Source organism: Zingiber officinale, chromosome 3A, assembly GCF_018446385.1.
Source record: "Zingiber officinale cultivar Zhangliang chromosome 3A, Zo_v1.1, whole genome shotgun sequence".
In the NCBI taxonomy this organism is placed as follows: Eukaryota; Viridiplantae; Streptophyta; class Magnoliopsida; order Zingiberales; family Zingiberaceae; genus Zingiber; species Zingiber officinale.
This window is the reverse complement of record NC_055990.1, coordinates 3103130-3117150: the sequence shown is the minus strand read 5'-3', so window position 1 is coordinate 3117150 and position 14021 is coordinate 3103130. Positions and strand designations below refer to the sequence as shown.

Sequence of the window (14021 nt, the reverse complement as noted above, 5' to 3'; positions counted from 1 at the left end):
GTTAAATATGGGCGTGATTTTTTTATCAAAAAATAAAAAATTTCATTTGGATAACTTTTTAAATTCTGGCATTTCCTTGTTGGAAGAAAACGCATTGACTCATTGTTGATCTGGATTTATTTTCTCGAAAAAAGAAAGAGAATTAAAAAAAAAAAATCTAGAGAGCGCTAGTGTATATATTAACTACTCTGTTTTCTTCCCTTGCAGCTCCATCCTCCCCTTCAATGGCAGCAGCCATGGCTCCGACTTCGCTGCTTGTGCTGGTCTTGCTCATCCTCTGTCACGGCGTTGAGCTCTCCGCCGCGGCCAACGTGACGTACGACCACCGGGCGTTGGTGATCGATGGAAGACGAAGAGTCCTCGTCTCCGGCTCTATCCACTATCCTCGCAGCACCCCCGAGGTCCCTTCCTCCACCCTCTGTGCATTTTTCTCCCTTTGATCACCGTTTGGTTGTGCTTACGCCGGTTCGAGATGTCGCAGATGTGGCCCGACCTCATCGAGAAGTCCAAGAGCGGCGGGCTCGACGTCATCGACACCTACGTCTTCTGGGACATCCACGAGCCCGTTCAGGGCGAGGTGACGGTTCTTCTTCTCTCACCAAAAGCTGCGCGCTTTCTCCTTCAACTTAATTATCGCTTTTCCATTCGTCTTTCGACAGTATGACTTCGAAGGGAGGAAGGATTTGGTGCGGTTCGTGAAGGCGGTGGCGGCGGGCGGCCTCTACGTTCACCTTCGGATCGGTCCTTACGTCTGCGCCGAGTGGAATTACGGGTAGAACTGAAACTCTGATCATCGATTATGCTTTGACTTCTTCTTCATTTGGTTGTTCTTCTTCCTCTGTTGCAGTGGGTTCCCTCTTTGGCTGCACTTCATCCCTGGAATCGAGTTTAGGACTGACAACGAGCCCTACAAGGTTTAGTTGTGCTTTAATTCCAACATTTTTCATGCACTGGAAATCTCCGGATCGAGTCCTGTTTATAATTTTCAAAATCTCAAGCACAGAAGGAGATGCAACGTTTCACGACAAAGATTGTGGACATGATGAAGTATGAAAAGCTCTATGCGTCGCAAGGTGGACCTATCATCCTGTCACAGGTAGTGTAATTAGTAATTGAAATGAAGTTTCGGTTCAATTTCAGCACGGAACATGACTGACTTGTCACTGTTCATGGCCGATGGTAGATTGAGAATGAGTATGGAAACATAGATGATGCTTATGGCAAAGCAGCCAAAACTTATATCGACTGGGCAGCATCAATGGCAACCTCTCTTAACACAGGCGTACCATGGGTGATGTGCCAACAAGCTGATGCCCCTGACCCCATTGTGAGTTCCACACTTCAAATTTTCAGTTGGTGATCTTATCGACTTGCATTAACTCTATATCTGTTCTACAGATCGACACTTGCAATGGCTTCTACTGTGATCAGTACACTCCAAACTCGTATCACAAACCGAAATTTTGGACTGAGAATTGGAGCGGTTGGTAAGGCTTAGTGATCTCATGCTGCAATTCTATCCTAATTAGCATCCATCTTCTTGACGTCGACGACGACGACGACGTTCGGCATGCATGCAGGTTTCTCGGCTTCGGTGACAGTGTGCCATACAGACCCGCTGAAGATCTTGCATTTGCTGTAGCTCGATTCTACCAACGTGGCGGTACCTTACAAAACTACTACATGGTAATGCCTTGCACATTTTGCTAAATAATCTTGAAGAAGAGAAGATGAATGTGTTTCTTTCTGTTCTAGTACCATGGAGGCACCAACTTTGGACGCACTTCAGGTGGGCCATTTATCACTACGAGCTACGATTATGATGCTCCCATCGATGAGTATGGTAAGTTGATGTTCTGGTCCTGGACACTAAGCTTGCTGCTTATTTTCCTCTACAAAGTCGGTGCACATTTCAGGTCTTGTTAGGCAACCTAAGTGGGGACACTTGAGAGATCTACACATCGCCATAAAGCTTTGTGAAGAAGCAATGGTAGCAACAGATCCAGAGTCCATTGATCTCGGGCCAAACTTGATCGTAAGAACTTAATATTTGCAATACATGTGAAAATATCCACATCAGTTGCATTTTGTTTATTTGCCAAAACTTTTCATGATCTAGGGAGATGTTTATCGAGCAGAATCAGGGAAATGTGCAGCATTTCTTGCCAATATCGATAACAAAACTAATGCCACTGTTATTTTTAATGGTAAAACCTACTTTTTGCCTGCATGGTCTGTGAGCATTCTTCCTGACTGTGAGCATGTCGTCTTCAATACTGCACAGGTAATAATTTTCTTATGCTGATGCTGGCCGCCCTAATTTTTGCACTAACTGCTATTTCAATGACAGATAAATTCTCAAACTACTCTTCCAGAGATGAAATATGTAAACAGTGATGATCAGAGCTCCGAGTTAGCATGGAAATATGTCCAAGAGCCTGTGGGCATCTCAAAGTCCAGTGCTTTTGTGAAAGCAGAGATACTCGAACAGATAAACACTACTGCTGATGCCAGTGACTATCTTTGGTATTCAACAAGGTATTGTACTTGTATTGTGATTTGTGCAGTGCAGTGTTTGTTCAAAAGGATCTCATGGACAACTTTTACAGTCTCGATATCACTGGAAATGAACCATTTCTTTCGGATGGGAGTGAGTGCACACTGCATGTGGAGTCTCTTGGGCACGTCCTCCATTCTTTTGTTAATGGACAGCCAACAGGTCGTTTTCAGCTCTGTCTATCGAACAATCGAACATGATCGACTTCATTTACATTCGACTAAGAATGCTGAGTTATTGCACAGGCAGCGCGATCGGAAGCGGCGGCGATTCGAAAGTCTCTCTGAATCTAACAATAACCCTTGTCAAAGGAATCAACAAAATTGATCTCCTGAGCGTGACTGTTGGTCTTCAAAACTACGGTGCATTTTACGAAAAACAGGGCGCGGGAATAATTAGCCCTGTGTTGCTAATAGGTAAAACTGCCAGTGCAAATCTATCTTTAAGCGAATGGACTTACCAGGTATCTCTTCTACTGATGCTTTAGTCAAAGAACAGAGTGTCGAACGATGATTTCCCCATTTGTGTTGTTAAATCAGATTGGACTACAAGGTGAAGACTCGGGCTTGTATGATTCAGGAGATTCATCAGTATGGCATTCACAAGCTGACTTGCCAAAGTATGTGCCTTTGGTGTGGTACACGGTGAGTTCTGAATCCTCCTCCTAATTCTTCTCCATCGATCTCAAACTTGTTTCCTGCAGACAGAGTTTGAGGCCCCTGCCGGGAACGATCCTGTCGCGATAGATTTCACCGGAATGGGAAAGGGAACGGCATGGGTGAATGGGGAAAGCATCGGCCGGTATTGGCCGAGCTATCTCGCTCCAGAATCTGGCTGCGAGCCATGCGACTACAGAGGCAATTACGATGCAAAAAAGTGCCGGAAGAACTGTGGACAACCATCTCAGACACTGTAAATTATCTGCATTCTACCTTGCTGCATCACATGTTAGTTTCATAATTGTGAGATCGATTACGTTATCTTTCGAACAGGTACCATGTTCCCCGTTCGTTCATCCGGCCGGGCCAAAACAAGCTGGTCCTTTTTGAAGAAATGGGCGGCGATCCGACGATCATATCTTTCACCACGCGACAGATAGCCCGGCTATGTGGGCATGTGTCTGAGAATCATCCGCCGCCTGTGCGAGCTTGGAACAGTACGAATAAATCACCAGTGCTCCATCTAGAATGCCCTCGTCCTGACCAGGTCATATCTTCGGTGCCATTTGCAAGCTTTGGTACTCCTTATGGCACTTGTGGGAGCTACAGCCATGGCGGATGCAGCAGCTCCAGGGCTCTTGCTATTGTGAAGCAGGTAAAACTTCGTGCATGCAACCACTGATTGTTCTCTCATGGAATTGAATGAATGACTCTGCTCGTTACTGATTCAGGCATGCGTTGGAGCCACGAGCTGTGACGTGGAAGTATCGATCGACTTGTTCGGTGATCCTTGTGCGCATGTCGGTAAGAGCCTTGCGGTTGAAGTTGCATGCTCTTGATGAAGCAGAGAGCCAGCGGCGGCGCAGTGACTAAATTTCAGTAAAAAAAATTGTATGTTTTGAATCTTTGAAAGCAATAAAGTTTGTTTTTCTTAGGTTTAGCATTATTCGAAGAAATACATCTAACTCGTGATCGTAAGATCATACAGTAGCAATTTTACCCTTCACTGAGTCTCCTTTGCTTTTAATTTTGATATGCCGTTACGTGATCGACTAGAAGTGCACGGTTTGAGAATCGCTAAATCGACCTAGTAGCCAGATATGCTTGAGTGAAAAAGTGATGGGCCACTTGTTCAATTAGTTCGGGAGTAACATCCCTGTTTGAGAAAGTCTCAAACACATCGTCTTGACTATGACAGCCTCTCTACTTACGGACTTACGAAGATCTTTCCTAAACCTCAACTAGCTCAATCTAAGAAGTTATCTATCTTCCTAGCTTTCGGTACCGTAATTTTCGCAAGATAAACTATATATTTTTCTTTAATTCTATCAAATTTTTTTTCATAATAAATAATATTAAAATGATATAAATTATTTCTAACATATTTTTTATCATGGGTCAAAAGAATTGGCTCAATAAATGATACATTGAATTTTCCCTTTGAAACTCTCTCTTGACTTGAGCTTCCTCCTTTGATTTTGGTCGGTTTCCTCTCCTTAGGACATTGACTCCGATAATACCCTCTCTGATAGCACAAGAAACATACAATGTATTTCTTACTTTTCCTTATTATGGGACTGACCTTCTTGAGCTTCTTCATGCCCTTTGGTGCCACTTGACATTTTTTCTCAGTCAACTTAGGACACTTGCTTTTGTAATATCCTTTCTCCCTACACTCAAAGCAAATAATATGATTTTTATTTTTGTTAATTGAAATTTCTATACCTTTGCTTGTAGGGGTGGCACATGATCCTCCATTTGATTTTTCTTGACTTATGAAGGTCCTCTCCATTTGACCAGGAGGTAAAAACTTCTTCTTGCTCCAATGTCAATGAATGATGCTCCCCCTCAATCCTAGAGGTGGAGGCCTCTTCATCTTCATCCTCTTGCATATGAAACAAAGAGTATGCTCCCTCTTTGCCTTTTTCGTTGCACTCCATTGAGGATGAGGTTTCTTGATCTTCTTCTTCCGATGTTGAGCATCTCTCAACTTCGGACTTCTCTTCTTCTTGATCCAATGAGTTGCCCTCTTTGGATTTGTCTTGATTTGGTGTAGTGGAGGGTTCTTCATAAATCTTTGCTAATTTGCTCTAAAACTCTTTGGCATTTTCAAATTATCCTATCTTCTTCAAGATGTTACTAGGCAATAAATAGACCTAAAGATTGGTCACTTTATCATTGGTCTCACATCTTTGGACTTACTCTTGACTCTATTTGCTCCTTTTGATGAGTTTGCCTTTTGAATCTCTTGGAGTTTGAAAGTCTTCCATTAGAGTAAACCATTGCACTATTTCCATTATAAGAAAATTTTCAATCCTTGATTTCCAAGAATCGAAGCTCGTTGATGTAAATGGCGGAGGCATCCTTGTGCCATATCTGAGTTCATCTAGGAAATCCATTTTGAAGTTAAGCTCGTCTTGGTGAAGTCTTTAACTTGTTGAAATTTGGGGCTTCAACTTCTTTAACCTTTAGAGCGGTTTCGCTCTAATACCACTTGTTGGGTCACTTCGGTGCTAGAGGGGGTGAATAGCTCATCACACTTGTTTGCTTGCTTCGAAGATGATGATGATGCAGCTAAAAACCTCACAACAAGCACATAATGCTAGCACCAAGATTTACTTGGTATCCATCTCGAGAAGAGGTGACTAATCCAAAGATCCACACACACGAGCACTCTCTACGAAGAAAAACACTCCTTCTTGGAACAACCCGGAGGTAGAGAAACCTCGTACAAACTCACATAAGCATACAACTCAAAACAAGAAGTAAATGAAAACCATACAATGAATAACCTCTCTTGTTCGATCTCGTGTAGCTTGTCGATGCCTCTTGAATCTTGGAAGTGCAGCAACACTTGTCCTCAAGATGCTCTAAGAATTGACGGAAGAATCGTGACCTCGATGGAGAAGATCTTCATGTAAGTGTTGTCAAGTTTGAATCTCATTGTTGCCTTTATACTTCACGATCTAGGGCTCTCAATCGATTGAGCATGCTCCCAATCGATTGTCATGTCAAATCCCAGTGATCTAAGTCGTTCAAAGCTTGCAACCTGCGCAACAGTCATATCCCAATCAATTGACCAATAGATTGGGGAGGCGATTGATTCAGAGCGCCTCTGTGCTTTCGCTGGAAAAAGACCTAAATTGATTGATCGATCGATTCAGACTTTCTCGCATCTTTGCAAGAAATCCAACCCCAATCGATTGGTCGATCGATGCCCAATCAATTGGCTGATCGATTAAGAACTTTTCTATGCTCGCGAGAAAATCTCCCCAATCGATCGGCTGATCGATTGGGCTGTCTTCACTAGCAGCACACTCACAATCGATCAGTTGATCAATTGTACTCTGGTTCAATTGATCACATGATCGATTGACCAATCATAACTTGCCTAACTCAAGTCTAGGATTCCCAAATCCAACATCCAGTCAACTTTGACTTGTTGGGACTTCTCATTGCCTAGCATCCGATTGACCTACTGAGACTTCTTCACTAAATATCCCATCAATCACTTGACCCACTTGGACTTTTTTCCTTATGCTAAGTATCTAGTCAATTCTTTGATCTACTTGAACTTCCAATCACCAGATGTCTGGTCATCCTTGATCCACCTGGATTTCCATTGTCTGGCTTCACTCACCAAGACTTTCTTACTACCTAGTTTCACTCACTAGGGCTTTCACTTGGTTTCATCATCAGGATTTCCATCTGCCTAGTTTCACTCACCAGGACTTTCCTTCTGCCTTGCTTCACTCACCAGGACTTTCCCGCCATGTGTTTAGTCAAATACTGATCTACTTAGATTTTCATCTTCTACCAATCTTCTCGTTGGACTTCCTTTACCTAACCTCTAGTTAGGACTTTTTCAGTCAAGTATCCGGTCAACCTTGATCTACTTGATTCTTCTTACTATCAACCTGGTCAAACATTGACTGAAGGGGAATTGTTCTAACAGTCTTCCCAAACGGACGATTGCACATAAAATTTCTATATATTGTCAAATATCGAAACTCAAACATCAAGACTCAAACCTGAGCCAACTCAAGATTAGTCAACTTTATCAACCTTGACCCAAGGGTTATTGCACCAACAAATAGTGTTGAAATCCTCTGGTAGTTTTGATGTGATCAACCAGATTAGGTTAGGTCCTGTTGTGTTTGACCATTGTGTCTAAGTGTGCAGGAGCTTAGGAACACAAGAAGTCGAGCAGAAGACGCAGTTGGCGAGAAGGATGGAATGGGAAGGGAGCCGACGGGCTCAGTGCATCCGATGGATGAGATGTTGCGGAAGAGTACACTGATTGATGAGTAGGACGTGTGCGACGTTCCGAGGGACTAGAAGCCTGAGCAAAAGTCTGCTCGAGAAGAAGGCCGAAAAATGAGTCCGAGTGAGCCCTATTTCGGATGGTCCCGATTACCCAGGCGATCGGAACAGCAAAAGAGTGAAAGGAGGCTGGAATTGTTGCTGGAGGCGCCTTCAAAGTGAATTGAAGGCGTCCCCCACACCTTCACCGTGGAAGGCGCCTTCCGTTCCAACAGAAGGCGCCTTCTATGAACAGTACAAAGGCGCATTCCAACCCTATGGAAAGCGCCTTTGACCAGGCTGATTTTAGCCTTTGCCAAAGGATAAGGCTTTATCCTTTGTCTCGCTGGAGGCGCCGTCCAACCCTATGGAAGGCACCTTCAAGCCACGGATAGATTTTTCAAGGGCTATAAAAAGACCCCTAGACCTAGGAAATAGAAAATAACTCTTGGAATTATTTTCTAGCAACTGTTTGAGCTTTTCAATGAGTGTAAGAGGCTTCTCCGCCTTCAGCAAAGAAGATTTTCTTTTAGTGTTTTCATTGGTCTTGGATTAACAACCACTTAGGCTGTAACCAAGTAAATCTGGTGCCTCGTCTTTAAGTTGTTATTTTCATTTACAGTTACTTTTAATTAGAGTTAAAAGAACGAGAAAAGTTTTTATTTATTTTTTCAAACAATTCACCCCCTCTTGTCGACCCCGCTGCGCCAACAAATAGTACCAGCTAATTGGGCCAACAGGAAACATAGTACTGTAAGGATAGGTCCATGGACCCTAACCAATATTTGACAAACATCTCAAAAGCTATCCCAGAGAGGAGAGGACAGCCACCATACTTTTCCCCATACAAGAGTTGACAACAACAAACATGTGAGTTGATGGTTGAGGCATGGGAGAGTCCATGGGGGAGGAAGCTTTAAAGTCTATATAAGTCAAAAGAAGTTCACCAAGAAAAAGGTTATCCCTTCTTTGCTCTCTCCCGAATGCAAACTTTTTGAGTATTTTTCAGTCTATGCAGTAGTTAACCGGCTCCACTACTGTTCTTAATAGAAGAAGCACTACCAGTGCAAACCTGATTTAAGTGATACAGTAGATCAAGAGGTCTGAAGCCTCGAAGAAGTTGATTCTATACACATCATTTTGACACCATATGTAGGAACATGAGCAAAGACGTTGAGAAATTTAAAGATTGAGTGTTCTGAAGCAAAGACATCAATTAATTCTAGTAAACTCTACATCAAAAAGATTAAATGATCGTCCACACCATCACAATAATGAGATCATCTACATCACTGTACAAAGCACACTCAAGTCAGTTTGAAGTGCACTTGAAGAATTATGATAGCATGGGCAAAGTAGTTATTGGCAGTGACCCAACTACTTTCACTATTAAGGAAGTGATCAAATTTATCTCCTGATGCACCGTATGGGCTCAAACAATAGTTCATCGATTTCAAAGTTTTTCTTCCACTTACCATCAAAGTCTAATTTGAATAGAAGGGAAAGTCAAGAAGTTTGGTGTGCCCATGAAAACCTGCTCGGGTCAACCATCCCTCCTAAGTCAGATAGCCTATGGATGGTAACACTCTCTCTTAGCCTCTCAATTATGTTTAATTATCTTATTTGATTGTGTTAGAGACACTTAGTCATCGACCACTCTCTCATAGAGTTTGAACTGGGATTGAGCTATCTCTCCTGATCACTTGCCAAAGATCAAGTTATCTCACTTAGTAGTGTCAGAGATATTTTACTGTTTGGCCATACTACCACACAACCAATCTCTCCTGATCATTTGACTATGATCAAGTTACTTTACTTGGTGGTGTCGAAGACAGTAAGCCAATATGTCATTCTCTCCTGGTCAAATGACCAAGATTGAGCAATCTCATTTGATGGTGTTAGAGACACTTTACTGCTAGGTCGTGCGACCACACAACCAACTTCTCTTATCTCTCCAGTCCCGTGGGATTGAATCTCTCTCCAAGGGTGGGTCAAGCGTGGTATTTTAGTTTTCTGCATTGTTGCTATCTCTCTAACTCTATGGAATGAGTTTGTCTCCCAGGGTGAGTCAAGTATGGTATTTGAATTTTCTACATTTCTGTTATTTCCCTAGTCTTGTCAAATTGAGTATCTCTCCCAGGTTAGGGTCAAGCATGGTATTCTGGTTTTCTACATTGCTACTATCTCCCCAACCCTATGGGATCGAGTTCTCTCCCAAGGTGGGTCGAACATAGTATTTTGATTTTTTGTATTGCTACTACCTCCTCAGCTCTATGGGATCAAGTCCCTCTCCCTAGATGGATTAAGTCCGGATTCTAGTCTTTCTATTCTGGTGTTTGGATGTATTGGTTTTCTATTCTTCCTAAATGGGTAAAGATTGGCTCTATAGTATTCTGGTGTATGTGGGGATTAATTTTCTATAGTTCTAGTAGTTCTATCATCCCAGTTCGGGATCAACTCTCTATAGCTCCACTTATTGCAAGTATGTTACTTATATCATCCCTATTTACGGTCAACTCTCTGTAGCTCTAATTTATATAGATCTGGTACTTCTATCATCCCCATTTCACACCAATTTACTATAATTTTGTGTTTTTATCATCCTTGTTCAGAACCAACTTTCTGTAGGTCTAGTATTTGTATCATTTCTGTTCGACATTAATATTTTACAGCTTCATTTTCTATAGTTTTGCTAAAGACATTATCCAGTAAAAAAACGCACATGCACAAAATCCCTTCTTCCTCCTGCAAAGGCACACAAGCCCTTCTCTCGTAGAAGACATACATTTATTTTCAAGACCTTTTGTTAAAGAAGGCACACGTGTAAGAAGGCCCTTCTCCCTTTTGTAGAAGGCACACAAGCCCTTCTCTCGAAATAGCATCTTGAAAACAATCTCATTAGATACATCCCCGGAAAGATTTATTGTAGTTTAGGAGCAACCTCATTGGTTACACCTCTAGAAAGATTCAAGCCTCCATTGCTTGGAAAGTAGCAGTTTGGAAATAACCCAGTATATTTTCAAAAACACTCAAGCCTCCATGACTTAGAAAATAGCAGTTTGGCAACAACCCTATTTGGTACATTTCTGGACATATCAACAAATTGGTGCTCTTATTCTTCCCTGACTCCGAGTTGACATGGGCAAGTCAACAGCTTGGTATTCTTATTCTCTCTTCGACTCTGAGTTAGCACGATCAGGTCAATATCTTGATAAAATTCATTTGGAAATATCTTTTATATTTATGTTTGGGGGTGACCAGTAATATTTTTTTATTCTGCATGTTCTTTACTCCTTAAGTCATTCTCACTTGAAGAAGACACTACACCTTGGGAATAGTCCCTTGAGCACATTCCTGAGCAACTCAAGTCTTCACAGCTTGGGAAATACACAACTTGGGAATAGCCTCTTAGGTACATCCCAGGATGAGACAAATTTTCATAGCTTGGGAATAGTCTCTTAAGCACGTCCCTAGGATGACTCGAGTTTTTATAGCTTGGGAAATCCACAACATGTCAATAGTCCCTTAGGTAAATCCCTGAAATGATCAAGTCCCCAGCTTGGGAACAATCCTTAGGCACATTCCCTAAATGATCAAGTTTACAGCCTAGGAACAATCTTGGGCACATCCCCGGGATGACTCGAAGTTTTATAGCTTAGAAACAGCTCCTTGGGCATAACCTTTTGGGCATATCTTCGGGACTATTCGAGTGTTCGCGGCTTAGAAAATCTACAATTAGAAAACAATCCCTTGGACATATCCCTAGAACAATTCAAGTCTTCATGGCTTGAGAAATCTAGAGCTTGGAAACAATCCCTTGGGCACATCCCTAGAATGACTCAAGTCTTCACAACTTAGGAAATCCGCAGCTTAAGAATAACTCTAGGTACATCCTCGATCCATCAACACAACTTGGGAACAAACCTTCTGGGTACATCTATGATCCATTAACATAGCTTGAGAATAACCTCTTGGGTACATCCTCGGTCTATTAACACCGCTTGGGAATAACTCATCTGGGTACATCCACGATCCATCAGCATAACCTGACAACAACCTCTTGGGCGCATCCCCTATCCATCAATACAGCTTGGGAACAACCCCTCTCTGTACATCCCCGATCCATCAACATGGCTTGAGAACAACCCCTTGCACACATTCCCGGAATGGTCAAGTCCTCAGCTTGGGAACAATCCCTTAGATACATCCCTTGAATGATCAAGTCAACAGTTTGGGAACAACCCCCTGGGCACATCTCTAAAACAGTCAAGACCACAACTTGGGAACAATCCCTTGGGCACATTCCCAGAATGGTCAAGTTAACAGCTCGTGAACAACCTTTTTGGATATATCTCCGGATCGATGAAGTTCATGTTGGACCCCATGGTTGTTTTGATGTGATCAACCAAGTTAGTTAGGTCATGTTTGTTGTTGATCCTTGTGTCTAAGTGTGTAGGAGTGTAGGAGCGCAGGAAGTCAAGCGGAATACACAGCTAGCAAGAAGGACGACACGAGAGGGAGCCGACGGGGTCCGGATGACGAGAGAGTTGCGGAAGAGTACACCGGTGGGCGAGAAGAACGTGCACGACGTTTGAGGGGCGTAAAGCCAGGACGGAAGACTGCTCGAGGAGAAGGCCGGAAATTAGCTTCAGGTGAGCCCTATTTCGGTTAACCAAAATCACCCAAGCAAACGGAGTTTCAGAAGTCAAAGCAAAGGAGAAAGCGAGCTGGAAATGCAGCTCAAGGCGCCCTCATCAAGATTGGAGGTGCCTCCACCTTTGAGGCGCCTCAATCAAGCATTGAAGGCACCTCAAACCTTTGAGGCGCCTTCAAGCTTGTTTGAGGTGCCTCAGCCCGGGTCAACTCGACCGTTTGTGCGCGGATAGAACTTTATCCACTTGACTTAGTTGGAGGCGCCTTGAACCTTGTTGGAGGCACCTTGGACCCTCAGGATAGACTTTTCATGAGCTATACAAAGGCTCCTGGAGTTAGAAAATATTCATTCATTCAAGCATTCAATTCCTAGCAACTTGTGAACTCGTTTAGTGTGTAAAAAGGCTTCTCCGCCTACAGTGAATGAGACATTCTAGAAGAGTTGTTCAACCGCCTTGGATTAACAACCATCTTTATTGTAACCAAGTTAACTTCTTGTCTCTTATTTTTATTCTGCCTTTATTTTAATAGTTGCTACTTATTTTGAGTTGAAAATTCGATGAGGGTATACTTTTATTTTGACAGGCAATTCACCCCCTCTTGCCGACTCCGCTACACCAACAAGTGGTATCAGAGCCCGGCTGCCTCAGAAGGACTAACCGTCAACTGAAGTACAAAGATCAGGACAATGGCCGAAGCGAACATTCATCCCCTAAAGTTCGACGGAGACTTCGCTACATGGAAATGCAAAATGGAGGTATTTTTTAAGACTGAATTCGATATTCTTTTAATAATGAAATATGGATATAGAGCGCCAAAAGACAAAGAAGAATGCAACCGGACAAAGAAGGAGCAGGTTGATTGCGTGGCCAACAGAAAGGTAGAATTTCACCTGCTTAGTGTTCTACCGCCTCAGGAGGTAAGTCGGATCGGAATCTACGACTCCACCAAAGACCACTGGGATAAATTCCTGGAGCTCCACGAGGGCACCTCAGAAGGGAAACTAGCAAGGCGCGACGTCCTCCAAACACAACTAACAAATATCCGGATGAACAACGATAAGAAGGTTGTGCAACTCCAAGCGAGGATCAAGGAGCTGATAACGCAACTGACAAATCTCGGCGAAACGGTAACAAACTGAGATTCCATCCGGTATGCACTAAACGCCTTCCCCAGAACTCCAGAATGAGCTTCCTTAGTAGATGCTTACTATATCTTTAAGGACTTTGAGGTAAGTAGTTTAGAAAGTTTATTCTCTACCTTCGAACTTCAAGAGTCTCGAATTGCAGAGCCTAAAGAAATAGTGAGGTCAAACCTCGACATTGCCTTACAATACAAGTTAGATGATCCCGACTCCGAAGCTTCAATCGAAGAAACCGAAGCAGCGCTACTGGTACGACATTTTAATAAATTTCTTAAAACTAATAAATTCCAGTCACAGTCGAGAAAGCATCAGCGCAACAGAAGGATGGTCCGGTGCTACAATTGCAACAAAGAAGAGCACGTCAAGGATGACGGCCCAAAAATAAAGGAAAAGACAAAAGATAAGGAGAAGGTAAAGCACAAGTCAAACACCTCCAAGCACAAAATCCTAAAGGCCACGTGGGACGATTCAACATCCTCCGAATATGAAGTCGAAGCCTTCTCGGGACTAGCCCTGATGGCGAACCACCAGCTAAATGAAGAGTCAAGTTTAGAAATGAGCATAGATGAAGGAGGAGGAACATCAGAAGAGGAAAGCTATGATGAAGGGGGAGCATCACAAAGTAAGGTAAGTAAGGTACGTGCTCTAAACTTTAAACAGTCGTTTCAATTTATTAAAGCTCTTTCTAAAGACTTAGCTGAATCAG

General features: G+C 42.8%; 1 protein-coding gene across 1 annotated transcript; it reads left to right on the top strand.

The window, feature by feature from the left end:
* The first annotated feature begins 224 nt into the window (after positions 1-224).
* LOC122053512 (beta-galactosidase 6-like) lies at positions 225-4218 on the top strand. Its single transcript, XM_042615568.1, has 18 exons — positions 225-401; positions 482-577; positions 660-772; positions 848-914; positions 1004-1096; positions 1184-1327; positions 1399-1487; positions 1581-1686; positions 1756-1843; positions 1917-2035; positions 2120-2284; positions 2351-2538; positions 2610-2719; positions 2803-3020; positions 3097-3201; positions 3261-3469; positions 3550-3871; positions 3948-4218. Exons 1-18 carry the CDS (start codon positions 225-227, stop codon positions 4053-4055), a joined length of 2517 nt encoding a protein of 838 aa, XP_042471502.1. The 3' UTR covers positions 4056-4218.
* The last annotated feature ends 9803 nt before the right edge of the window (positions 4219-14021 follow it).

Coding starts and splice junctions, on each gene's coding strand:
- LOC122053512 (XM_042615568.1), top strand. CDS start 225: ATGGCAGCAGCCATGGCTCCGACTTCGCTGCTTGTGCTGGTCTTGCTC. Junction 1,844..1,916: donor TGCTCCCATCGATGAGTATG/GTAAGTTGATGT, acceptor TGCACATTTCAG/GTCTTGTTAGGCAACCTAAG. Junction 2,720..2,802: donor TGTTAATGGACAGCCAACAG/GTCGTTTTCAGC, acceptor GTTATTGCACAG/GCAGCGCGATCGGAAGCGGC.